The 26,600-nt window shown below is 48.5% G+C and overlaps 7 protein-coding genes across 7 annotated transcripts; all 7 read right to left on the reverse strand.

The window, feature by feature from the left end:
- Window positions 1-4,930: 4,930 nt before the first annotated feature.
- On the reverse strand, window positions 4,931-6,752 carry BO88DRAFT_445460 (C1 family peptidase). Its single transcript, XM_025710211.1, has 5 exons — window positions 6,517-6,752; window positions 6,370-6,464; window positions 5,676-6,307; window positions 5,450-5,639; window positions 4,931-5,393 (listed from the first exon to the last, which is right to left on the reverse strand). The coding sequence occupies exons 1-5, from the start codon at window positions 6,641-6,643 to the stop codon at window positions 4,959-4,961; spliced, it is 1,479 nt and encodes a 492-aa protein (XP_025560446.1). The 5' UTR covers window positions 6,644-6,752; the 3' UTR covers window positions 4,931-4,958.
- Window positions 6,753-7,323: 571 nt separating this feature from the next.
- BO88DRAFT_456058 (uncharacterized protein) lies at window positions 7,324-7,720 on the reverse strand (the record flags this gene model as incomplete). The annotated part of the gene is made up of 2 exons (XM_025710904.1): window positions 7,324-7,342; window positions 7,389-7,720. The coding sequence occupies 2 exons, from the start codon at window positions 7,718-7,720 to the stop codon at window positions 7,324-7,326; spliced, it is 351 nt and encodes a 116-aa protein (XP_025560447.1).
- A 1,150-nt stretch (window positions 7,721-8,870) lies between these two features.
- BO88DRAFT_345802 (uncharacterized protein) lies at window positions 8,871-9,818 on the reverse strand (the record flags this gene model as incomplete). Its single annotated transcript, XM_025703313.1, has 1 exon — window positions 8,871-9,818. The coding sequence occupies one exon, from the start codon at window positions 9,816-9,818 to the stop codon at window positions 8,871-8,873; it is 948 nt and encodes a 315-aa protein (XP_025560448.1).
- A 280-nt stretch (window positions 9,819-10,098) lies between these two features.
- Window positions 10,099-10,777, reverse strand: BO88DRAFT_437137 (uncharacterized protein). Its single transcript, XM_025709612.1, has 5 exons — window positions 10,721-10,777; window positions 10,603-10,659; window positions 10,535-10,550; window positions 10,337-10,468; window positions 10,099-10,267 (listed from the first exon to the last, which is right to left on the reverse strand). The coding sequence occupies exons 1-5, from the start codon at window positions 10,730-10,732 to the stop codon at window positions 10,233-10,235; spliced, it is 252 nt and encodes an 83-aa protein (XP_025560449.1). The 5' UTR covers window positions 10,733-10,777; the 3' UTR covers window positions 10,099-10,232.
- A 948-nt stretch (window positions 10,778-11,725) lies between these two features.
- Window positions 11,726-14,144, reverse strand: BO88DRAFT_489785 (S53 family peptidase; the record flags this gene model as incomplete). Its single annotated transcript, XM_025712730.1, has 9 exons — window positions 11,726-11,837; window positions 11,912-12,086; window positions 12,162-12,337; window positions 12,384-12,560; window positions 12,608-12,745; window positions 12,798-12,994; window positions 13,041-13,572; window positions 13,626-13,889; window positions 13,936-14,144. 9 exons carry the CDS (start codon window positions 14,142-14,144, stop codon window positions 11,765-11,767), a joined length of 1,941 nt encoding a protein of 646 aa, XP_025560450.1. The 3' UTR covers window positions 11,726-11,764.
- A 1,555-nt stretch (window positions 14,145-15,699) lies between these two features.
- Window positions 15,700-16,143, reverse strand: BO88DRAFT_417495 (trypsin inhibitor-like cysteine-rich domain-containing protein; the record flags this gene model as incomplete). Its single annotated transcript, XM_025708306.1, has 2 exons — window positions 15,700-16,011; window positions 16,069-16,143. The coding sequence occupies 2 exons, from the start codon at window positions 16,141-16,143 to the stop codon at window positions 15,700-15,702; spliced, it is 387 nt and encodes a 128-aa protein (XP_025560451.1).
- A 2,097-nt stretch (window positions 16,144-18,240) lies between these two features.
- On the reverse strand, window positions 18,241-25,967 carry BO88DRAFT_469113 (type I polyketide synthase). The gene is made up of 4 exons (XM_025711601.1): window positions 25,584-25,967; window positions 25,179-25,511; window positions 24,780-25,116; window positions 18,241-24,706 (listed from the first exon to the last, which is right to left on the reverse strand). Exons 1-4 carry the CDS (start codon window positions 25,675-25,677, stop codon window positions 18,358-18,360), a joined length of 7,113 nt encoding a protein of 2,370 aa, XP_025560452.1. The 5' UTR covers window positions 25,678-25,967; the 3' UTR covers window positions 18,241-18,357.
- Between the last annotated feature and the right edge of the window lie 633 nt (window positions 25,968-26,600).

A 26,600-nucleotide genomic window follows, 5' to 3' on the forward strand; every position in this document is an offset into this window, starting at 1 on the left:
TGTTTAAGTCTCGCTCAGCAGCAGTTCCCATTAGTGGTCGCTGAAATTGAGATGGGCAATTCGCCGGTGGTATGGACCTTGACACAGGCCGATATACCGTGAAGATTCATCTTTCCCGAATGATATCGAAGTCATCATCGGACTCCAGATGAAAAGCATGTTCGGCTGGTACTAAGCCATAGCATCGATCCGGAATCATTAGAAGTAGCGTGCTGTACAAGAGCAGATGCGTGCATTTTATCGAATTGTATATAAGGTTGCTGTTCTGTAATGGCTCAACCGATGCTGGACAGGTCGATAAAGGCTCACACCAAGTGGCCTTCTGGTGAGATAAGTTTCTGGACCTGAAAACACGCTATTAAATGTCAAACATTGCATTCGGCCCAAGCAGAGAGTGGTTATATATGGAGATAGCCGAGCTTCAGGAAGATTCATCATGTAATTTGGCCAATGTAAAAAGCTCTCGCAGGCGAAGCCTCAATATTTAGTTTGACAAGCATCTGCTCTAACCGGAGGAGCAAATTGAGTCTGAAAATGTAGGTCGAAAACTTCATAGTAGACACGCACTTGAGAGACGGTAGGAACACCCACAAAGTAGAAATCGAAACCATCTTCATGGACAAGATCACTCCTGTGATACCACAACTGAAACCAGGCGTATCTACTTGGTTCTGTAGGTCTGGAACGTGGTCCCCAGAGAAACTCGTTTTTTCCTGGGCTGTTTTTCCGACACCCAGAACCATTCCTGCTTGGTGATGGAGTAAGGACCTGAGTGTCGCAATGGTGCCTTTGTATCAGATTTGGCCGGAAGAAGATGAGAACATATGCTTGCGTTAGCTGACGCCAGCACGCGGCACCGATCCTGCTTGGTGATAGAAAGGTGTTGCAATTGCGCTGAGCGATTTTTAATCGTCTCCTGGGACCAAAGCAGGTGAATATTTATAGACATGAAATACATGGACTCGAGATATGTCCACCGTTTCTCTAATAGACCATAAAGAGAGACAAAGGTAGACATAAGTCCGTCGAACCGAAGATTGACCTGGGTAGGCTTCTATACGGCGTAAACAAAGCAGCAGAAGGGAACGAATTCCTTCAGAGTTGGTTTCGATATCCTGAAGCACCAATAACCAAATCCAGGTCATATGAGGCGACGGAACGCTTCGATGGTTCTCGTCCGAGTCACTCGAGAACATTCATATGCCATGATCCGTCCCGTTCACATCTGACCGGACCTCTGCATCCCTGGATGAGCATGATTGCCGTTCGAGACCTCCAAGGTATATTTCCCCAGCTGGTTGAAAGGGATGATTGAGTAGACGACCAATAAAGTCAAAAAGCCATGGTGCTCGTATATCGACCACATTGTTTTACGGCGGTCGGCAGTTCCCTTATCGTCCTTCTGCATTTTACTACTCTGAAAATTCTGGATGCAACCTTCATGTTGCGCTTCTGTTTATGCAGGGAGCAGTCATGCAGTCCCGACAATGTTATCTTCGTTGAGCTTGTAGTGAAATGGTTGGATGGGCACCAGTAGGTTTGTTCCCCTTTGCCTATCGTCCTGGTGAGGAGCTCTGTACAAATAGAGGGCCTAGAACCATGGCAGTGGATGGCCTTCACTCTTTCGAATTTGAATAACGATGTATGGCGAATGATGGGAACATTCTCTCTTCGTAGCACGGCTGCGCCCATACCATATTGCCCCGATGCCGATTATTTCACATTGCAAGCGCAAGAGGAGCTATAGCATGTCTGCGTAGCTGGCCTAGTGCATATCGCCAAAGAACGAGGAGCGGGTGAAATGAACAATATCGAGCTGAAAGCCAAGGGAGGAAGCCAATGATGCTTGTGTTCCATGTTGTAAAGAAGAATGTGGAAGCCAATGTGAACGGTAAATGGACTTTGGGCCACGCCATGGTATTCCACTCTGTTTTTGGCGGCTTAGAAGAAGAATAAATATCCGTCATTGTCGAGAGGCAAGCCTTGATTCCTTGTTGGGAAGGAAGAACATCCAAAGAGAGTCAGTGCGCAACAGCCAGCGTCAATGAGCTCATCAGTATCCATGTTATTGGGATAGGCAAAGGTTTTCTAGACTAATCATGCGCAAAAGCCCTAGCCCAAGCATCAGTGCGCTTGTAGACCTTGCATACAGCCAAAGAAAGCGGCCTCATCAGAACTGTTTGAGTATGTTCACCCAGGATAGCCGTTCGGGCGACGACGCCAATGAGACATCTATATGTCGGGAAGTGGCTCGGAGGACACCACAAGGCAAACAGCATCATAGGGGTGACTCGATTGCAACAATATCAAAGACACCACCAATGATCTTGTCTTCGTATCCTAGGAGTGGATGTGGCTACGCCACAATCCCGACTGTATGAGACCACCTCATGCAAGGCGATGGTTAGAGAAGGATACAACTTGTAGTCGTAGGAAGTGCGCAATGACGCAGATTGAGAGGTGACTTCACAGTCACCATTGGGGTGCAGGACCCCGCAACAAAGAGGTCAGACGAGCGCAGGAACGAACTTGTTCATCCTCTCAAATGCATGCACCAACCTTCCCAGCAGTAGGAACAGCCCAAACGGCTTTTGAGTGGGGAAGGCCGGAGATGAGATGTATGACTTATCCCATAGCCCATATATACTCCTGCTCATGTTTGATATGCTAGTGTATTGAAACAGGCGCAAAATGAAGCCCTTTTCAGCTTCTAGAGGCAAGCTTTGCAGTAAAGCCCGCTCAGTCATTTCCATCGCGAATCGGAAAATATCAGCGGGAGCGATGTGAGTTGACATAATATATATTTCCATCATTCTGAACGACTCGCAGAACTTTTGTGCCGTTCCTTCCTTGAACGACATGTCGACTGACCCGAATTGGATCTCCTTTGACACATCACTGAACTCAGAGTGGGACGAGGAATGTGTGATATGTAAGGCTCACACTAACTTGGAAGAGATGTGAGATACTATTTTAAATATATTGAGTGTTATCGTTCGACAAATCTGGTTTGTGGGTATGCAACCTCAAGGCAATATGTTTGTGCTCGAAGTGCACTGTCGTCAGCCGATTCTTCAGTACTTCGCAAAGTCAGTATCTTGGAGGGTGCCGAAGAACATCTCCAAGTGCGAGGACATTCCCGAGGCAAAATCTTTTAGAATGCTCCAAGAGTTTGTGTGTTTTGGCGACCATGCATCATGACCTGGGTGGTCTCTCAGTGGGAGTGGAAGAACAAGTATAGATGTGAGGACTAGCTCGAGGCAATATTTTTTCCACCATTTCGAGAATCTTGTGTGTTTTAGCGACCAGACATCATAAACTGTGTGGTCTCAGAGGCCACACAAGCAACTCTGTAGTCGTCAAGGACAAACCACAATGACACAGGGTCAAGATGTACCTCGAAACGTGGTCTGAATTTTAGGGTGTACGGTATGGGAAAGCCGAATATAATGTCAATATAGCCGTCAAGCCCATCTTAATCCCTGAGTGTTTTTGTAATGCACCCGTTATATATTGTTTCAACAGACGGTGGGTCTTGGGAGGTATTCTGTGAGGTCTCAGAGTAGCAACATACGCCGGACGACATAGTTTAGCGTTATATAGTTCACAAAACCTGCAAAGTCAAACCGCTCTGTGTAAATCGTCTCATACTCAGGATGGTAGACAACAATCGATTTGCCGTAGTGGTGGCCCCCAAAGAGACCCCGGAAGGTCACTTTGTGACTTCCCATTAGGATGGTAGTAGAAAGGCAACGCTTCAGTTGGAAATTGAGACGACATGCAAAATCAGAACCACGTCGCATCTTCTTCTGCATGGCCGAGATCTTCAATAAGTGACAATATAGTGAACAACACTTAATCTAACTTCCAGATGTTGGTCGAATAGCCGAGAACACATTCTCAGAGAAATCTACCAACGGGAAGCTCGAACGACATGGTGACTATATTGCATTCTTCTCATGAGACTGGACCATGCTCTTCTTGTGAGAAGGAAGCGAGATTATTGTCATTTATGACAAAAGATCCAGTTCGATCTCCGATGCCAGCTCAACAGAGCAAAGGGCTTAAGGAGTGTCTCTGGCAATCGAAGAAGTGAGATATGCGTCACTAGCTGTGGACTTGCAAGGCTTGGTTACTCGCCATTGTCGCCCTGGAAATAACCGACAATGGCATGGGGAGATTGTTCATGAGTTCATGACTTGAGTATATAGTATTGCTCTGTATTGATTGGAGAGAAGGAATGAGGAGCAACAGAGGATAAGATGGTGGCGCCTCTTATAGTTCTTGGACCGGTCTAGGATATGGCGTTTGCCGTGAGTTTGAAGTCAAATATGGGAAAGTTCCGTTCGTATATCCTATAATGGAGGCATGGTAGTCTCTTGAAAGATGTTGTAGAGAGTGGAATGTCCCGAGAAAGCTCTCTAGGAACTTGCGAGTTTAAATAGCCAAGAAATTTGTCTTGATGTTGGATTCACCTACGCACTGCGCCATCAACATAATTTGAATTCCAATTTGCATTGATTGATGCTACGTGAAGTAAAGACGGGAGACGTAAGTGATCCACTTGATATCATCTTCACGGAGTAGACTGGCGCTAAAGTGCTATAGATTGACTGCACTGCACCTAGATACCTCGAATTTGTTGGGGAGGAGTATTGCTCAGAAAACAATCATTCACTCGAACTGTACATCCGACGCTCATCGGCTCAGGCTGTTTGTCCTGTACTACGATAAAATTTGAATATTATTAGTTAGACGCTATGTTTAGCCTGAAAGGATATTCGATAATTTCCCGTCGTTTTCATCACTTAGCCGTCACTATCATCGCTTAGCCGTCACTCTCACCAGTTACCTGCCTCTATTCACGCTTTCTGCGGGATATCAGTATCATAGATCAGAACATTAATTTGATGTAACGATTTGTCATTGCGCCGCACTGAATACTAGGAATAGCAAGTTCAAGCCAACACGCCCATCGGGTCCCACCTGGGCAAGACCTTCGGACTCTGGTCTAAAATTGCGCGCACTTCACTCGAAACGAAGTCTGAGTCCACCACGGCCTGAAGGGTATATTCATCCATCCAGCGATCTGTCATCACAAACCAGCCCTTATCGCCAGCAGCTTCGCCCCACGAATTCTCGACACGCCAGCGCACTGGCTTTCCATCTTCGATATGCACACCTGTGATGACCATGGCATGGGTCATTGCTGATTCTCCGCTCACAAGCCTCTGGGCTTTGCTCATTCCCAAGGAGATATTGAATCCCAGGGTGAGGTCCATAATGTCGAGATCCATGATTCCTAGTGCACTGTTGCTGAATTTGCCTACGTCACAACCGAAGAACACAGGGTGACCAGCTTTGAGCATTGAGATGACCGCTTTCTTGAGGACCTATAATAGCAGCGTGTTAGTGAGAGGAAATCAGAGAAGATGATATGTTCACATACTTTCATCTCCACATTGGCATACGTGAGTGGTCGTCCTTCCAGCACATTTCCTAGCCTCTCCACTGTCAAAAGTCGGTTATACTCATTGCGCGGATCATTGACCAGGCTGAACAGGCGCGCAGGAGCGACGCTGCCCTTTTTCACAACTCCCAGGCTCGTGGCTTGACGAGCAAACTCCCGTGGGGTGAGTCTAATCTCTTTAGACTTCCCCTCAGCATCATATTACTGCCACTCAAACGTCTCATCAGGACTAGGTGGGGGCCCCAGCAGAAGAGTAACCATTGAGTGGATCTCCTTCAAGAACCGCTCCTTAGCATCCGCCAAGCCGGCCGCATCACCACTCCGCACCAGCCGTCTCAACACAAGCGCCTGCTCACGCATCTTAGCCGTGAGCAACCAATTCATCTTGGAGCTATTCTGCGCATGATATGCATCCGGATACAGATCATGCGGGACGAGACCATACTTCTCAATCAAGTTGACGACCATGTCCCACTGGCCGCCATCACTGACGGGGTCTTCGAGGAGTTTCTGGACCAGACGACCGGAAAGGTCCTCGTCAGCAGTGGTGATAATCTGCTCGAAGAACCAGTTCGCCTTCTCCAGCTTGTCCCAGTAAAATAGGTATGCTTGGCTCAGCTCAAAGTCCTTCAGGTTATACGCCTTCATCAACGGCACTCGGTATACGTTAGTCGATGCGAAGAGCCAGCATCGGCCGGAGGATCGCTGGTTCGTGATCGGGGAGCCTTCGATGGGAACTTTGATGTTGAAGATGTGGAGGTCAGATTGGAGAGCGGGGCGGTTGGCTAGCACTTCTGTGTAGGGTTGGCTGGCGAGACTAGATATGGCGAGACGGTTCTGTTGTTATCCATGAACAGAGTTAGTTTGGTTACGAATGAGAGAGCTGGTCCGGTTGCTACACTTGCCTTGGCATTGCCCAGTAAGGTCTCGTTCCAGTCTTGGACGTGCTGGAGGGAGAGAGTGGAAGTGCGTTCGCGCACATGGTATGGTGGTGCTGTGATTATCAGCATATGTCCTATCTAAGACAGAAGCGGGCGCTATCGTACGAGGCTGGGTTGACTCCTTTGTATAGAGTGGCAGAGAACAAGTGTCGTCATCTTCAACCCACTCGCGGTGCGAGCGCTTTTCCTCGCTATGGCTTATGGGCTCTGGCTTGGAATAACTGGCACCCATGGTGACCGCATACAATTTCTAGTAGAACCGAAACAGAAATGAAGATATATGGGTGCCTATGGGGGAAACGAGGGAAGATGACTGATAAGAAGCAGGCAGGCAGGCGGAAGTGGTCATTCATAAGCTTGAAGGACCCGGGGAGCCAGCGAGCGGGGAATCGAACAGCGCAGGATAAGATATAGACGTTCTATTGGCCTGGCGGGCAAGGGATTATCGGCTAATTGCTGATAATTGGCCGCTCTGGCGGCTAAGCAAGGCTTAATGCTCGGACGGGGCAACCAAGGATGATCACATTCTCGGCGTGAATTCCGACATGCGGCAAGGTTGCCTTTTAGCCCTACTGATATCTAAGGCATCAAATTTAGGTACATTGCTAAGCAAATACTCGATCGCACATGGTCTGGAGATCAGAAATATGATATTCGCATTAGTTTAGCATAACGACGGTTGTTGATCGTCGTGACTAGCTACGCAATAAATGGTCATGAAGCCAGCGACCACCAGCATGTTATATATGTATCGGCAATACTAGTAAAGCTCTATTGATGAAGTCTGCTCAACAAAGTAAATCACCAAACCATAAGACGCAATCCTAATTTTCTCCCCTAGAAACCTTCATACATGCGAGCTTGTCTTGGCTTCATCCCATAAACTGGAGACTACTGGACTCCAGCACCACGTTAAGGTGCAAGCTCATCGCTGGGGGTAAGTAGGGAAGTAGATAACACTATATGGCGAAACATACGCACCTAAGCCTACCACATGCGAGCAGGGGCTAAGGCCTGTGAGCGGGCCTTGAAAGGCATAGGTACGCTGACTGTTGGCAGCCAAGGAGCTTGACTTGCTCGGCAGTTGTCCATCATCTTGCAAATGGAGTGTTGACACTGGCAAGATCGCGCGGAACCGAAGCCTATCCAAATCGAGCTCCTTATTCTCGGGCGTGATGAGATATCCGGGTCCCCAACTCTCCAATACAGACTCGTTTCTCGCCATATTCGGTGCCATGACCTTGGTGATGGGGCCAGCCTTCCACGAGTCGCACGATAGTTCGAGGATTTCGTCCCGATGCCGACCCATCCTTATCAGCGGGCGATGACTCAGGATGGAAGTAGCCTCACGGAGAAAGTTGAAGATTCCCTCCCCCTTCCCATCGTAGTGTCCAAGTTTGAAAAAGTCGTTGTCGTGAGATCTTCACCACCTTTTGGAGGCCCCAGACTAGTTGAAGCACCATACCGCGGGGTATGCGGACGCTTAGACGGTATCCTAACACACACACACATCCGATGCTTGGCAGGTACGGAGCTATTAGCATGGGCCGAGGTGTGATGTCGAAGAATGGAATAACAAATAGGAAGGACAATATGGACCTTTGTGGAGGGACAGTGATGATTCAATGATGGGATAAACAATGGACGAGTAATAGTGATTGAGAGAACAAGATGTAAGAGATGAAATGCACAAATAATAGCCGAACAGCTGAGGAAATAGCGGGTAATTTATGCAGCCCGCCTGGTGAGGTCAACGAGGATAAATTGAGCCGGAGATAAAGTGAGTTGAGACATAGATGGTTAGTGAAAGAAATGAAGGCGAGAAAGTGCGGCGAAAAGGACATGTTTATCTGCGTAGCATTGTGATGAGACAGAAGGTGCGATGAGGGCGTGGAAAGTCCGAAGTCATGAACTGGTGCTGAGACGAAACTGGGAAAGAATAACCGGATTTGCAGAATACTGCTCACCACGTCCTGTATGTACATGAGTGTAGACACTACTAACAGATAGTACCGGGAAGATGTGGATTCGCAACATCTGTACCTAATCATACCATAACTTATGAGCAAAATAAGCAAATTAATATTGACTCTAGCATAGTTGTAGTCAAACCCGTATCAGGTCCTTGCTATCTAAATGTTTCTAATAGTGCGAACAGGAGCCCCAAAAAACGAAGCAAAGCATGGGCACCTATCCGGTGACTCTCGCTCATTAGTAGTTGCCCACATTTGTGCGCCTGAAAAGGTCGAATATCTTGCTCAAAGTCAGCCTTCCAGTAGGGACAAATACACCGCATGTCTAACAGTCAGATAATCAACTCCATCAGTTATAGATAAATACACATGAGAAGCCAGAAGGGACTAAATCCTCCTGTCCGAGTTTGTTCAGTAAGTCGGTCGCCCTAAGACTGCGAAGAAGGAATACAGGCCTCATATGGCGTAGTGATTCTTCTCTGGGCTTCATGCCCTATGCATCATTGCGTCGACAAGGTAAATGTGCTGCTCATGGCGCATGAGTGATACAGTACGCCCGGGTACCTGAAGGAACCGATCATCCACCCAGAGAGTGAAAGAGTCGTCTCTGTGGTTCAGCAGGCCCGCTATACCATCGAAGGTATGGACTATATCTCCGTATCCGGGGTCTTGACTGTAGACTGCGTTGTTAGAGGTGACAAAACCTTCTGACACGATAATTGCAGTTGCATAATTGGCAAACGCCCAGTCAGCTGCTAAAGTCATTTCTTCTGTGTCCGGAACGATCCCAAACCTTCTAACGCGGGATAGACGACAAAACGGCAATAAAACTTCGTTGAAGTCGTATCCAAGTCCGTTATTGCAAAAGATCGAGTTAACTTGGCCGTTCCTGATCCAGTCAACGCCATTTTGCTTGCGTAGGCGAATCACCATAGATAGAACAGCCTCTGGAGTAGATCCAAATTGATGTGATCCCTCGTACACAAGCCCACTCCAATATTTGGAGTGTGGGTTTTCCCGATCACGGTACTTTCTCGAGTCGTCGATAGTGCACAGCATTTGAGTTAGTTTCGATGTTTTTTCCCAGAGCAAGATAAATTGGCCGCAGTCTTCAGGTTCAGGCGCATATATGTGAACAACAAGTTCAACTTTATCGTACGGTACCCTTGCCAGATTACTGAATTTGTTATAATCTCGTCTTCCGATCACCCACTTCACACGTAGTAGTTTACAGCGAATCTCGATCCACGGATCTTCGAAAGTTGGGAAAAGATGGATGTCAAATGTATCGTAAAGACGATCGGCTATATCGTGATAGATTGCCTGACTGGTTCGAAGGATCGCAAGGGAGCCCTCCTTAACAAGATTCTCCCAGATGAGTAAGCGTATTTCGCTTGGCAAAAAGATGAAATGACCAAAGGGTGAAGCGCTCATGGTGGATGTTGGCTGATATTTCTGATTGATAAAGATGTTAAGAGAGTTGTACTTGGCAATGTAGGCTATAGCGGAGACTAGAAGTAGAAACGGGAAAGTCTTGTTCATAGTGACATCGAAATGTCAAATCAGCGCGTAGATTCGAGGAGTCTTGAAGACATCATGACGGTTTCTATGACACAAGAGAAGGAATAATTCGTCAACTGTTTGGCAGCTCAGACACCATATGCCATCATAATTATATCTACCATGACTTTTGATTAACCGCGGTACGGCCCAACATGATTTACGCAGGCTTTACAATACAGTACTTGATCATTCCACATATCCTCGCTAGAGTCCACTGTAGAATTCCTCAGTGCGTAGAGACAATCTCTTAACTCACATACAATCGCCATACATCAAGCGTGGCCCTCATTTCATCATACTGTTCATCTTCTTCCACACACCTACGCGACAACGCATTAGCCCAGACATGATACCAACCACAAGTAAAGGGGAATGTGGACTTCGCATACTCTCAAATGAGACAAATCCAGTCTTGTCTTCATCATAGAAGTTGAACATGGCCTCCAACTGCATATCGTTCAGTTGGCTGCCGCTGCTGCTGCCTTTCACGGCGTTCTTGAACTCGGGAAGAGCGAGCTTTCCTATGCAAATACATGCAGCATTAGTATTGAGAAGCCACTAATTAGCATGTTAGATGTGGTATTTACCTTCGCCGGATTTATCCTAAATTCCTTGTTAGTGTCTAATAACCCAGATAATTTTAGGCACGACTTACCGCCTGCTGGAAGAGAGCCTTCAGCTCATCGTAAAAGCCCTGGGTTCCCTTGGATTCCTACATAATCAGGTCGAGTCTATGACAAGGAGTAATTCACCTAAAAGTAGCAAGTACTAACCGAAGCAGACATTTTGTATATTCTGAGAGTTGATGATTACTAGTGAGTATGAAAATGGATGTGTTAAGCACGGCCAGATCGATGTCGTGGAATTTTTCATCTCCACTTTTCCTGCTCGGATGCGCGAAACTCACTCGCTGAAGGGGCGACCCACTTGCTTATTTGGTCCATAACCATGGATTAAGTTGACGACCAATATTCCCTTCCAGGATTTGCCTTACTATTGAGTGAGTGACGCCGACATAAGAAGAGTGTCTTTAGAGGGTCTGGTCTTCGAATTACTACTGCATTCTTCTTTTCGGAGATTTCTGCTCTCCCACTATCCGCTGTACCGTGTATATCCCGCAGTCTATGGAGACTACTAACACCCCTGTGACACTATTGCATATATTGTGTAGTCGGAGGGATTTACTTGGCATTGTAATCGTGTGCCCAACTCCCCATGCTACGTATCTCTCTGTCCTGTCATAGATCTTAATCTTGCTATGCAGTTCAATCCGACACTCTAGCTGGGTCTAGTAGTAACAGGCCTGCGTGAGGACTCTGCGACCGTGCATTGACCGTAACCTTTCTGCGTAGAAGTGGTCTCTTGAAAAGTCTTGATTGACTAACTATTCACATTTTGTATATTCATATCTGTTTCTTGTGAAGAAGGGTCCTACTGGCAGGTTGTTTTACCTGGTTAGAACCCCTTATCAACACAAACCCAACCCTAGTCAATCACTTCCCCCTATAGCATCAAATGAGCGATCTACAAAGTAATTTCTGCTTTCCAAAAAATATCAATAACGCCAAATAATTGGTCCGTGCCAATATAATTCCCGATAAGAAAAAGTAAGCATCAGGAACAGGATCACATATCTTGGCAGGAACATCCCCGACGGACCTGCGTCGGAACCCCGGTGACACGATAAGCAGCCGTCTGCAGGATGCACGGGATGTGACCAACACCACTGCGGGGTTCCTTGACGAAATGTCTCACATTGCTAATCAGTTATCAATCTTGCCTCACTTTCTTTCCTCCGAACAAGGTCGAATCCCCCGTTACGGTAGGTTCAGGAACACGTCCAGCAATTTCGGGAAGTTAGGCGTTCCAAGACCGCTGACGGGGTCCCATCTTTTTTCACCGACTGTTAGCATATTGTTCATAGATTGAAGCATGAAGATAAAGAAAGGAAAAGAACTTCATACCCAGGAGCAGTATAGAACCCTTCCGTCCCACAGCCCGGGTTCGATCCATTCGTGATATCGTTCAACGCCCACGCATTCCGGTACAGGACCGGGTTCAAGAAGCCCAGTGGGCCCTTTCCTGCCGCGATACGCTTCTCGATAATGCGGTTAATCACGGAGGAGAAGATCGGAGTGCCTTTGTGTAATTGTCATTAGTGATTGGAATAAGACGGAGATTGGTGGATGTGGATGGGGCAGGGTAGTAACGCACTAGCACTTGTTCCACCCTCGAGGATAAATTCTCCCGCGTTGTATTCGGCGATGTTGTCGCCGTTCGCTGCGACGTCAGGGTACCCACGTCCCAGGCGGTTATAGATTCCGCCGTTTTTGCCGAAGCTGGCGTTGCCTTCGTAATAGGGGTAGGGCGGGTTGTGGTTTTTGAAGTACCTAAGTTTTGTTAGACTGGAGTGAGCTTCAGGTCGGAAGGACTTACTCTGCCACTGCTTCGGCTTGGTAGTCTGGAATAGTGTAGATGTTGCTGAAGCCACCGCCGGAGGAGTACGCGATCGAGTAAGGGTGGCCGATCGGGTCGACGACGGCGCTTTCCCCGTCTGCGATGGTCTTTCCCGGGTAAAGCTTCGTGGCGCCGACGTTGGTCACGTAGGGGCAACTAGAAACATTAGAAATGGCTATCAAATAGTACAAATGCGTTCATACGAGTTAGGGAATGCGGGACTGAAGATGGTCCCGTTTCCGAGACAGCCGTTGGTCGAGTCATCACCTGGGGGTCCTGCGACGCCGTCATCGCCAGATGCGAAGAGGATGGAAGTTCCTTGAAGCCCGAGTTTTAAGAATCTATTATTGGTGTCAGCCAAAGTATGTATAATAAGAAGTGTGTGAGTTATACTCGTTGCATTGCCTTTGCTGATAATAAGCAGGGAGGTCCGCCTCCTGGCCACCGTAAGAGACGGAGATGACGTTCGTCGGCTTGTAAACACCACACATCAACTGCCCCTTGTAACCACCGGTGGAATTGTCCGGATAGGTTGGATCAAGGGTCGGGCTGTCTCCACATTCTCCATAGGCACAGTAGGTACAATAAGACTTGATCATCAGCTCATATTCTGAAACATTGAGTAGGCAAACTTACCCCATCAACGGCATCAAGGAAAGTGTTAAAGAAGCCATCCGTCTCAATCTCCCCACTGGCATAGTTATAGTCATCTGTCTGATAGAGCGTAATGGTCTGAGGATAGACAATTGGATACGCGAGCTGAAAGTCCAAATCAGACTCCGCACCAGCATCAGCGACAGGAACAGGCGCTGACGCTCCATCGATAAATGCCGGCTTAGGGTGTGTCCCTTTCGGAATGTACGGAGTGAAATTACGGAAAAAGAGATCAAGATCTTCCTGGGCGTAGTAGTCTCCTTCTTCGAAGATTCCGAGCGAGTTGCTGGCGCTGACGTTGCCGCTTGAATGAGGAATTTTGTACAGAGCGGCAACACAAGCGGGAGTGATAACCTCATCGCAAGTGCTGAGAGACGTCGCGTTGACTGATGTCTGCTTCAAGGGCTTGTACTTCTTAGTGTGCTTGGCAGATGGCCCCTTGGAGGTTAATGGCAGAAGAACACCAGGCTTAACGAAGTCAATATGTTGTTGGATCTTCTGCGGCACGCGGTACCTGGTTGTGTGTTATTATACAATTTGTCTTGGGTACCTGAGTGGGAGGCATACTCTTCCGCTGCTAGAGTTCTGAAACCGGAGACCTTGTCGGTGTAGTGATAATACTTGGTGTGTAGGAGGCTTTCTGCCTCTTTGGTAGTTGCATCAAACACAATCCAGCCTTTGTTTTGGGTGTGGATCAGACGAGACTCGTCCACACCGGATTCAATAAGCCAGTTTCGCACCGCATCAACAGTCTCATTTGACGGTGCAAAGGCGCTGTGCACCTCTTCTTGAGTCCAAAATTTGCCGTAGTTAGGCGACACGGAGTCCGACCTGACTAGTTAGTCGGAATAGTACAGGGGGCAGGGAAGCAACATACACGCTCATGAGATACTCATATGCGCGATCAAGATTGCTCTGCGTCAGACCAATGCGCACCAAAACATGCTCAGTGCCATTGACCCGCCCAATCTTCTCCCATTTTGATGGTGTACCAGATCGCTTCTCATGAATGACATGATCGGAGGTTGGCAAGGCCAGTGCAGAGGCCGCGAGGGTCACACTGCAAAGTGTCGAGAAGAACCTCATACTGACTCCTTATCCCGTCTGTACTCTTCTTCTGTGCAAGAGTACTGGTGACCAACATATACCGGCAACCTCCTCTTTATGCTGGATAGCCTCCGACGCAACTCCGTACACACTCCGACGAGGTTGCATCCTTTCGGCATTCAATTCATATTAGGGCGCGGGAACTAGCAACGCCTCACTTCCGTGAGGAGAACAGACCCTTATCAGACCATGGTAAATATTCAGTTATGTAACTAAATGTATCTTATCCACCATTGCGACCAATAATATCCAAAGTTTAGTGAAGGATGATTAAATGTCTTGCTTTTAGATGTTGATGGCGCCATGTGAGTGCGGACACCTGACGGGTGTTTAATTAATCGGAGAGGGGTACCCATGCATGCACGGGATAAGAGCTATCACACACTGCCCTGACATGCCGGCATACCCAGCTAATTGCAGTTCAATTTACGTTGGCTGGCAGGTTTGACGGGTTTGACCGCGATTCATAGTTATCGGAAGGAAGGCTTCGCCGAAAATAGATAGTCATCTGATGCGAAAGAGATAACGGGGGATCGACGTCTGGAAATTGCTAGTAAGATTGGATGTCATCTTGTGGAAGAGGAGCCATTAAGAGGGGATTACTACAATCCTACATAGGATTGAGGGAATTCTATCTACTATCTATCCATCTGCACTTTGAATTAGTATCTAAAAATTCGTTACAGTGTAATTTCACTTTGGAGACTTATGTCGCCTTCCTTTTCCGCTCTAGTACGCCGGGTATTAGCGGGCATCCAACAAATCTGATTTTTGAGACAGCCGTAGTCTAGTCCGAATTAGCGCCACCTTTGCTCTGTGGCAACTGGCAACAGCTCGGGAGGTGAAGTGTGCATATACTTAAGTGGTGGCATGGGTCAATATTCCGGGGGAAAATGAGAATGAGGTGAGAGCATTGCCCCAAGCGATCTTCTTTCAGAGCTCAAAACATATTTTATCAACGTGCGTTTTCATCTAAGAGATATAAAATGAACATAGGGAGGTACAGTGCTTATCATAACATCTAGAAATGTGAATAAAATTCCCAATTTCTCATAGTTACGGGAGATATGGTTTCAGTAGGGAAAGTTCGCTAAGAGGCAGTTCATTCAATTAACCTCACAACAAACGACAAACTATCTCACCTGGTATAATCCTTGGCTACTATGGACAAGTCACAACAGGTAAGCGGTTAGAGACTCTTCGTAACTTAGTTATGCTCGTCATAGTTTGGCTTCTACGAGAGGCGGACAAGTGTAACACAGACAGGTATTAAACGTTTTGCAAGCATTCCTCGGAAAATATATCCGGCTGGTACGATGTCCCGGAAATCTTTTACTACCCGAGCAACGCATGCTAATCTTTAAAATTGCGGCAGCCCCTGCCTCATTCATCATTTCATTGGCAACCTGACACCGGCACTTATACCATCTCACAGACTGATATTCAAGAGTTGAATGTGTGATCACAGGGTGTAATCGTACCTTATTTCGTGATATTAACCTTGAAGGTACTACGAGCAGCATCGAAATATTATTTATTGCAATAGGAAACTAATCCAATCATATTTGCATTCTCTATCGACTAGACCTGATTGGAGTGATATAACTGTGCTAGCATCGCTAGTCATACCCATAGATCTCAACAGTCCGTCGGAAGAACACACTCTTCGGCCTGGAGCTATGTTAGCTGAGAGTAAACCCAACAATAGTACTATAACACCCACATCGTTCAGGACGTATCCACGCATGCATTGACAGCCCATGACGCATTCAAGACGGCAGGGTGGATTCGGGTTAGAACATGTTGGACAGCTTCTACCACATTCCAAATATTCTTGATTCGTTCCCTGGATAAAAATTGTTAGCCTTGTAATTGACATGGTATGAGAGTATCTGGGTCATACACAAAATTCATCGGCTGCAGCCAGGAGCGGAGTGCCCAGAAGGCTAAGGGCAAAGAGGAGTGAAAATGCCTTCATGATGGTTTATGGGTCTTGTGTAAGGTAGGCGGAGGGTGTGGCATGATGCATCTCTTATTATTCCTCCAGAAAAATCTGGTAGCGTCTATGGTATCTTTGCATATCGATATCATTGACAAACCTTTCGCACTATTCCAAAGCTAAATAGTGGAGAAGTGAGCGATTTCAACAGTGTGCATGCACAGGACATCTGACTTCCTGAATTATATATGACTGCCAGCTTCATACCAGAAATATATTGTGAGTGGTCAAAGCCGAAGCCGAAAAAATGGTGTCTACTGCTTCTCCTTGGCAGAAGCGCTTCTTACTACTTAAACCATGCCACATATCTTAGCCACCCTGTAAGATTGCTGATCAGCAAGCAGCCCTGCTTCCCATTTGCCTACCAGACTGATGACCGATCTCAGCCCCCTTTATTTGATTAATTACATACAGTCATTTTAAATGTTCAGATTCAGAAATAATTGGGCTCTTGATATATCGACAAACGAGTGATGGGTAACTGACCAAAACCTAGTGGACTGCACAATTGCAAACAATACATGCATATATTGCACCTTCTCCTGGCACTCAACTGGGTCTCTAGTGCCTTTTGTGCAACACTCTTCGCCTGCTCAGCCCACCACGCACCTGAACATGCAGATATTGTCTTAATTCCTTCTAGAATATTCGGGCCAGCTCAAGAAATGCAAAATCGGATCACACAGTTAGCTAATCAATACAGCAACTACTCCGGATAATAGAAGCTGACAACTAGCCTAAATCAACTACCATAGCCATGTATGCGCTCAGCTTCTAACAGTGTGAGATAAGAACGCCTTGACCAGCCTGGACAATGTTAGCTAAGATGATGTATCACAATGGTGGGGGACTCACATATTCAAGACATAACCTTGGATACACGGACACGTCTGCACACATCCAAGAGTATAGACATCATCATCCGATCTAGGCATGCATGAGAGGGGACATGCCGAACCACAGTTAGTGCACTCAGAATTTCCTGGCTACAACGAAGTTAGCTCCGTGTAATCAAGATGGCCTAAGCGGATAAACTTCATACACATTGTTGGGCGGCAGCCAGATAGACAGCCAAGGGTGAACAGAACGGAAAAGGTCTTCATGATAGTGTATTTCAGTTCGACCGTACTTTAAGCCAGATTGATTATTCTGGTAGAGCATGGTGAAAGTTGACAGTTTTTATACATTTCGACCCGGTTAACATAACACACCCATAGTAGGGAATGTATGTACATGCTGATGAAGTTTATCACAATTCTCCACGTGTAATGAGGAAAATTGAGCAGTGAAGGAATTAACTAACTGGATGAGTCCTCAAATAAGTCCTGGGCATGTAATGTGATAGGATCTGATGGTGTAATAAAGGTGCCTTTTGCAGTTTGATAGCTTGTTGAAGAGCAACAAGTAGCACTACTTGCGGAAGAGTGAACACCTCCATTGTGCAACACCCTTTCCCCTGGATCCTGGGCGAATGGGAATAGGGATGCTGGGAAGCAGTGAAGCAGTGAAGTCATGAGTAATTTGATAGCTCGAGCAGGCTGGTGCCCAAGGGTGAGTCTGCTGCATCTAGTCGTAGGCTAGTGGCGTCTGTACAACATGCCTCAAATGATTGATATTGTGAGTATCCCAACATTCAGCCCTTGTCACAATGAGTCAGGCAAGTACTTGTCAGCAGATCTTCTGAGACAAGAAGAAGGCCAATGGGCTGTTAAGGAATAGAAATCCTTACTTTGTAGGTATTTTGGCAATGCGGTGTTGCCTACACGAATGTCCAATAGAAGAAACCCGATAATGATTTGGGACTGTCAAAGCCAAAAAAAAAAAAAAAAAAAAAAGAGAAAAAAGCCAGCGAAGTTATCACAGTAGTGACCGGTAACGACCTGCCACCAGGATCATATCATCAACAGCAGCCAGTCGTCCATTGTCCCCGCTTTGTGATATCATCATATCAAAAAGGAACAATAGCTGAGATATGTGCACCCTTCAATTGCTTGTTCTGCCCCGCTCCTTACCAAACCGCGGCTATAACAGGAATAAATAACACCGGTTGTGTGATCTTCGGATAATATGTTCGATCGAGAGAATGCACTATTCTGCTCTCTCACCCTCGAAGTTCAGTCGTTAAATTCAAGATTGCTGCATCACTTTGGAGAGAAGAATTGCTATCATAAAATATTCAAATGCGAGAACACTCTATTCCGCCACCTTCCCCATCATTTTCCCCAATTCACCCACCACGATCTCAGCAATGCTCAACACCGACGTCGCCGAATCCATCAATGTCAAAAACGGGATATCCACACCCATCGAATTGAATATATACTGTCTTAGCTCCGCTGACAACATACTATCCATGCCATACTCACTCAATGGCAACTTCAAATCCAACTTCGGTAGCGGCAATAGAATAATGTTTGACATCTTCTTCGCCACTGCCTGAACCACCGCTTCGCGTAGTTGCTTCTCATCGCCTGACGCCAGTACAGTTTGAATTACCGAAGCAGGGGTGTTAATTCCGCCTTCCGACTGGGATGTCTGGCGTTGCAGGGCGTTGATGAGTACCGAGAAGCGAGTGTTGTCTAGATTGTGCCAGAAACCTGTAAAGCCTTGCTTGCGGTGGTCTTGAAGTCCGGTGTCTTCGATACCAGTTAGAATGTGGCATTGTGCGAGGCGATCCCGAGGGACGGTTTTCTCTTGATCGATCTCGGACGAGAGGGCAAAGTCGATGACTTGGAGGACTTCATTCTCAGGGAGTGGGCGGATGCCCTTGCGAAGGAGGAGCTCGCCGATTTCGCTGTGCTCGTGGAGGTATCCGACCTCGGATATAGCGCCCAATCCGAGGGAGATAGCGCGCAGCCCCAGACTCCGGCGATAGCGAGCAAACACGTCCAGGAAGTGGTTTGCAGCGCAATAGTTGCCTTCAGTGGCTGTGCCAATCTGCCCAGCGACCGAGCTGGTCAGAAGGAAGAAATCCAGAGCGGACTCGCACTTGAGTTTGCCCAGGGCTTGGTGAAGATTCCATGTTCCGCGCACCTTGGCTTGCGTGCCTGTGAGCCAGTGCTGGCGAGGCATGTGCTTAAAGATGGCTTCGTGGAGGCCCATAGCGGCCTGAATCACCCCCCCTAGAGGCGCATCAGCAACTGCTGCCGCTACTGCGCGCTCGACGTCCTCGTACACAATGACGTCGCCGGTTACGACGGTACAACGGGCCCCAGCCTCTTCCAGCTCCTGGACAATTTGCCTGGCAGCTGGTTTGGCTAAACCCGTGCGGCCGAGGAATACGAAGCGACGGGCTCCCCGGCTCATCATCCACCGTGATAGACTTCGACCGAGGCCGCCGAGACAGCCGACCATTAGGTAAGATTTTTTTGGGTTGAGAGCGGTGCTGAAGAGCTCAGGAACCGTGGGAACGATCTGCGTCTTATCTTCAAAGGAAATTACGATTTTACCCATCCGCTTGGCGTTGTTGAAGTGGTTGCAGGCTGCACTCAGTTCTGAGACGGGGAAGACGGCCAAGGGCTGAACGGGCCGAACGTGTCCTGCGCGGACCAGCTGCAAAACACGCGCAAGGATTGTACCCTTCAAGTGGCGAGCCGCTATGGGCGTGTCGGGCTCGTTCAGCATGTTCAGGTCGAATGACGTGAAAGTAGTTCCGCGCGCAAACGTGGTCATGTTGAGCTTACCGCAGTCAAGAATATCGCGTTTACCAATCTCGACAAAGCGCCCCCAGTCGGCTAGGCAGTTCCAGCTTTCGTGGAGGAGGTCTCCTACCAAGGAATTCAGAATGACATCGATACCGCGGCCTCTAGTTTGGACTTTAACCTTCTCCACGAACGTGGTATCACGCGAGGAAAAGATGTTCTCGGAACGGAGCCCGAATTGCTCTACCAGATACCGCTTCTTTTCCTCATTGCCCACGGTAGCGTAAATCTCGCCCACCCCAAGATGCCGAGCGAGTTGGATGGTTGCAATGCCGACAGCACCAGCAGCAGAGTGAATGAGAATCGACTCAGCGGGCTGGAGACGTGCGCGGTATTCGAGCGCGTACACGGCCGTGAAAAACACAACGAGAACGCCCGCCATGATGACCAAGTCTTCGTTATCCTCTAGCCTGATACAGCTCCACCAAGGAACCGGCTCGTAGGTGCCAAAGTGACCGTTATGCATGACTGCCACTCGATCGCCGACCGCGAATGATTGCACGTCGGCACCCAACCCCACAATTTGCCCAGTGAACTCAGAACTGCAGGTGGCATTTTTCGTCGACACTCGACCGGCCATCACATAAACATCTTTGGCATTGAGACCCACACATACAACCTTAACAAGAACATGGTCGGCTGGCAGCGTGGATGATAATGGCCGTTGCACAAACTTTGCTGAGTTTAGTTGGCCTGGCTCCGGAACTAACAAATAGGCGTTGTCAGCCTGAGCTAGTGGCTTGGGAATGGGAATGCTGTTTTGTCGTCTCCTGAATTCACGGTTCAATCGCTCGTCGGGCACAACGCGGCTGATCAGGAGCTGCGAGCCGTCGCGAATGTACTCAAAGTCTACTTCATTCTTCTGCTGCAAAATTTGGCGGACATATCGGAAAACCACTGACGTTTCAGTTGCTGGGTCAATTTCCAGAGAGAAGATCCTGGTAGAGGGCTGCTCGACGATGAGAGCCCGAGCCAGACCGGTAAAGATAGACCGTGTGGGATCAAATCCGTTGTAAACACCACTTCCGCTAATCCAGAAGATATGGGCAGCATGCTCGATTAATTCCTTGAATGCATCATACTCCTCTGCCGTTGGGTCTGACAGCAGGGATTTGTGCATTTCTATCATCGAGACGACCAAGGTTTGGGGCGGAATGGGTGAGGAGAGAATATCGCGTAGCGTCAATGCCTGCACCGGCCTGTCCAACTCTTTGCTCAAATGACTAGCTAGCTCCGCGTCCGAAGATGAAGCCCCGATCAGAACAACATGGTTGAATTGTGGGGTGAAGTTGGGATTGGGACGTAGAACGTATACACCGTGATCGCGATCCGTCAGTTGCAAGTGCGATGAGGGCACTGGGGCCGAAAATTGTGTGCAAGGACCCAGAAAAAAGGTGCAGTCGTTGGTATGCTTCTTCAGGTGGCCCAACACTGCGTGGTCACTTCCCTGTCCCAGAATGCACACGTTGTACTGGTCATCCGAGGTGGCCTTCCGGTAAGCCATAGAGCGAAGGCCTAAAGGCACTGCATACTTGCGGATTTCCGCAACCTCCAGCGCTCCATTGGATCCTATTCTACCCAATGAAAATGTCTCAAAACGTCGGTATACTACGGGGGTCTCCAGGGCCTCCAAGCAAGCCACGGTTACAAAAGACAGGTCGGTTGTGAGGCACAGAATCCTGGAATCAGGCTTCTTGTGGACAATCATGTCCAGGGCAGCTAGCAGCCAGGAGCGGGACCCAAAAGCTCCGAGATCAGTCATAGAGAGCACATGAGCGAGACCAGAAGAAAATACGGAATCTTCGGATATCTGTGTTATGTCGGGCTTCCAGTGCACGCGTCCCATAAGATGGCGGACATCCTCCATGCGTTCATTTGCGCTGAAGGCGGTCATTTCAATATCCTTAAACTGTACCACGGGCTGTTTCTTCTGATTGAACAAGTATGTGGTTGCCCTGTGCATTTTAAGTCCGACTACCGAAGCCTTGGCACGAATGATCCCAGCCTCGTCTGGAGCATATGGGGCCAAGCTCATGCTGACCTCCCCGAGCAGAGTCGGGACCCGGGCCACAAGCCCATCAAGGGAGCCACCATTGCATGCAATGAGGGCAAGTTGAAGAACAGTGTCCAGTAGTGTCGGGTGCAGGAAGTATCTAGGATACGACTGAGCGCTGGTGGGGATTTCGGGGGCAAATGACTCGGTTGGAGCTTCGGCATATAAGATTTTTTTGCTTTCTGGAGTATAGACCTCTTTTATGCGTTGGAACGCCGTACCATACTTGAGGCCGCCTCGAGCAATAATGTCATACCAAACCTGTTTAGTTCGGACAGCCAGTCGGCAATCAGGGGATGGGGCTGCGTGTGAAGTGTCATCGGGGTTGCAATCCAACCGGATCATTCCCTTGGCGTGAAGGGTGTAGGTATTTCGGTCCAACACGGTGAAAATTTGGAATTCCCACCAGTGTTGCGAATCGCGAACGTTGGAAATCGAGAGCGGATGAAGCTCGGTAAATAGTTCAATACAGTCCTCATCTTTTAAAGAAAGGGCTTTTAGCAAGGCTACTTGCCGAAGGATGACGCATTTGCTAATTAGGTCCGCGCCTGAGGGCAAAGCTTTTTGTATCAGTGCCTCTACCGCCATGGCAATATATCCTGCGGCGGGGAAGACGGCGGTATCTCCCAGTCGGTGGTCCCGGAGCCAAGGTACATGACCGAGGTGCAATAGGTTGCGCCACGCAAAGGATGCCGGGCTTCCTCCAGGCACTTCTGTCCCGAGCAATTCGTGCCTAGGATTCTGGCGATACCGGCTCTCCCGGCTTGTTCTTGATTCATTCCAGACGGGTTCCTCATAGTGCCAGGCGTAAGTTGGGAGATCGTAGATGAATCTAGCTAGAGATCCGTCGGGGTAACTGCGCAGTAGCTTTGTGAAGTCCAGACTGAAGCCATGAACGAAAAGGTATCCGAGGAAGCTGAGTAGTGTTACTGATCCATCTTGACCTCGCTCTAATGTGCCGTGGTAAGGTGTCAACTGTCCGAGCGTTTGCGTGATGGGGAGTTTCAGGGCCGTGTGCGGTCCAATTTCGAGCCACAAATCGGGATCTATCAACTCAGACAGCCCCTTCAGACCTTCGGAGAACCTCACAGGGGACTCTAGGTTAAATCTCCAGTACCACGTAGTGCGAGCGGTTTGGCGCTCCAAGGGTTTACAGATAGCCGTCGAGTACATTTTTGGGGAACTTTCAGTTTCAGGGATCATTTCTTTGGCAAAAATAGCAGCTTCATCGAGGAGGTTTTGGTAGAGTTCACCCACGCTGACCATGTGGTGAGAATGGTACGCTTTCCCATCAGTATTCAGTATCCGAGCAAAACTACCTTTTGCCTGAACAGCGGTAACCAGAGTATCAACTCCCCCGCGGTCGCCACTGATGGTGACACTAGATGACGAATTGATACACGCCATCTTAACACTGTCGGTGAGGTCTAGCTTGGTGATCATTTCCAGAGCCATATCCGAGCTCAGACCAACGGCTGCCATGGCGCCTGCGGCTGATGCTTGCCTTGTAACTGCGTAACCCCTGTAATATGCAAGAACGATTGCCTCGCGCGCAGATAGTAGACCAGCTACATATGCGGCTCCAATCTCACCAGAGGAGTGTCCGATTGCTCCCTCAGCAAGGATTGACCAAGATCGCAGCAGCGCCACCAAGCCAATCTGAACAGCGGTGGTGATCGGCTGTGCAAACACTGCCTGGTCGATGGGGCAGCTGTCTGACTCGTCCATTAGGACATCATAAATCCTCCAATCAGGGGCGCGTGAAAGAGACCTCAGTTCGTCGTCGAGCTGTCGAATTGTATTGGCAAACGTTGGGTAATGTAACAGCTGACGAGCCATGCCTTGCCACTGGGCGCCCTGACCGGTGAATACGAATGCTATCTTTCTACTACCTAACTCAAGGTTGGAAGTAGGAAGTTGCAGGTTTGCGACTGTGATATCTTGTGTCAAGGTATCTTGTCGGGCAATCACATAGCCACGGCAGGCAAACAGAGATCTTCTCTGTCCTAGGGTATAAGCAAGGTCACTGACTGAGACGCACGAAAGATCCGATTTGGATAGCCGTTCCACTCGGCCCTCGAGGGATTGAGGGCAGTTTGCAGAGAAGGGAAGTAGATACGGCAGCTGTGATGATCGAAACTGCTTAAAACTTTCCGCAGATGTTCCCCCATCTCTTATTGAGACTTGATTTTGTCTATGGTCTGGTTCCTCTATGATGCCGTGGGCATTCGCGCCCCCATAACCAAACGAGTTGACACTGATGCGGCTTGGCACACGGCGGGTGGATACTGGGAAAGGGGTTATGCGGGTAACGACGTCGACGCCCCATTCCTCAGTCTTGATCTTGGGGTTAATATTCTTGACGCTAATGGTCGCTGGAATCTGCCCATGCTCCAAGGCAAGGGTAGCTTTGATGAGACTGGACAACCCGCTAGACGCCTCACCGTGGCCGAGGTTTGGCTTGACTGAGCCAATCAATGTTGCGTAAGTCCGTTGCTCTTTGCGGAAGACGCGCGATAGGGCTTCTACCTCCATGGGGTCGCCGACTTGGGTGCCAGTGCCATGGCACTCCACGTACGCTGTCTCTGCGGGATCCAGCCCAGCTCGGGCATATGCCTTGCAAATGACGGCCACCTGGCCGTCGATGCTTGGCTGTGCTACACCTGGTGTGCGGCCATTACTGTTCACCGCAGTGCCACGAATGATCGACCGAATAACATCCTGATTGCGGATGGCGTCATCTAGTCGTTTGATGAATATAGAATTTACACCGTCTGCTCGTGCGTATCTTGGCGTTTTTGTGCCGTGTTAGTCATAGGCATGAGTGACCGGTAATGTTTGGGTCGGGGAATCGGACTCACCCATCAGCGGAAGTATCAAAGGTATGGCAAAAAGATGTTGGCGATAGGAACCCACCCTGGGACACTGCCGCATGTAACTCCGGGGACTGAATTAGGTTGACACCCGCCACGATGGCTGAATCACACTCTCCATTCTGTAATGCGTTGCAAGCAAGGTGAAGTGCGTAGAAAGAGGACGAGCAAGCTGTGTCTACCGTACAACTCGGCCCTTTCAGGTTGAAGGCATGACTGATGCGGTTTCCGAGAATAGTGGCGCCCATGCCCAGGTTACTGTACCGCGTCAAGTTCTCTGGGTCTTTCGTCTGCATGGCGATGTAATCTGGTGTGAATGATGCCACTGTTCGTATTGTTAGCGGATTCTCTCGTAGCCCAGTTCATTAAATTTCGCAGGCAACGCACTATAAACCCCCACATTAGCACCGGATACTTCATCGAGGGTTACGCCGGCGCTCTCAAAGGTCTCGAATACTACCTCTAGCACCCTCCTCTGTTGAGGGTCCATAACAGCTGCTTCTCGATTATTGATGCCGAAGAACCGGTTGTCGAAGTTGCGGATGTCATCCTGGAGAAAGTATCCGCCTAACGGGAGAGTCGTGCCCGGCTCATCCTTGCCGCCCCTATAGCCGAAGATGTTGAAGCGATCCTTGGGTACCTCACCTGCAGCAGAGCGGCCTTCTCTCAAGAAATCCCAGAGCTGTGCGGGACTGGAAATATTGCCGGGAAGCCGGCAGCCTAGACAATTCTAATGAATAGTCTCATTCAAATGCCGGACTGTATGGACAAAGTAATAAGGTCGACACTTACCAATACCGACGACGGCTATAGGCAATCCTGTTTGCCGCGCAGTGGCAGGGGCAACTGGCAGTCCTGGAACTGTCTCGTTGTCTGGTGATTGCATAGTTATAGTCAAGTTTCTGTGACGCTCTGCACACTATATGCCGCTTTCGAAGGGAGGCTTAAGGAGATTAAATCCTACTGTAAGGACCACACTTCCGGGGTGGTTCCTAGGCACATTAGGCTTGAGGTACACATACATCACCTTTACTCCGATTCGCAAGGCAAGGATAACAATTTAACAGTGCAGCACTACGTCTAGGAGGCTCAGCATTGATGTCTGGGACATCCGGAGAAGGCGGCTCGGAGCTAGAAGTGGCCTGCCCACTGTGGACCATCTAGCCGAGTTGTAAGTACAAGGGACCTAGCTGTAGATTGTAAAATGAGACTGAGTGGGTGCTTTCTGAAAATCTGGAGATCCACTGGGGTGGCGCAATCAGCTCAGTACTGCATACATACCAATACGGAGTGTGAAGTGCGAAATGCGGTAATCAATTACTGCTTTAGACCACCGGCAGTAGTGCGACAGAACATGAGATTCTAGTATGGTCTAGACGCGGTAGCACCCGCGCCCGCCTCCTCCTTCTTCAGCCCCCACTGTATGTCATGCATTTTGAGCAGCTACCGTCTTATCCTAACTCCTGTTTCATGATCTCTAGCTTGGGTTCCTTCCTGGCTGTCCCCTACCTGTCATCCATCCCATCTACCAACGTACTTTCCCTGTATAGGTGACGAAGACTGAACTAGTTCAGAAGACTGAAAGGTGATGTAGCTATAGTTCAAGTACTCTGGTACTACCATGTTTTAGAACAGCTTTTCTTAGCTCGATATGTTGAGATAGAAACAAATGTATTGCTAGCGATAGGGCGCGCGGATGCAGCCGTCGGAGGAAGATCTACATGATTACGTGATCTGCCAGTCTTACTTCGGGGTTAAGGAATTACTTAGCGTGCTGTGATGTTAATGAGCTTTGGCATGTGATGAATT

Source organism: Aspergillus vadensis (assembly GCF_003184925.1).
Source record: "Aspergillus vadensis CBS 113365 unplaced genomic scaffold BO88scaffold_20, whole genome shotgun sequence".
Classification (NCBI taxonomy): Eukaryota; Fungi; Ascomycota; class Eurotiomycetes; order Eurotiales; family Aspergillaceae; genus Aspergillus; species Aspergillus vadensis.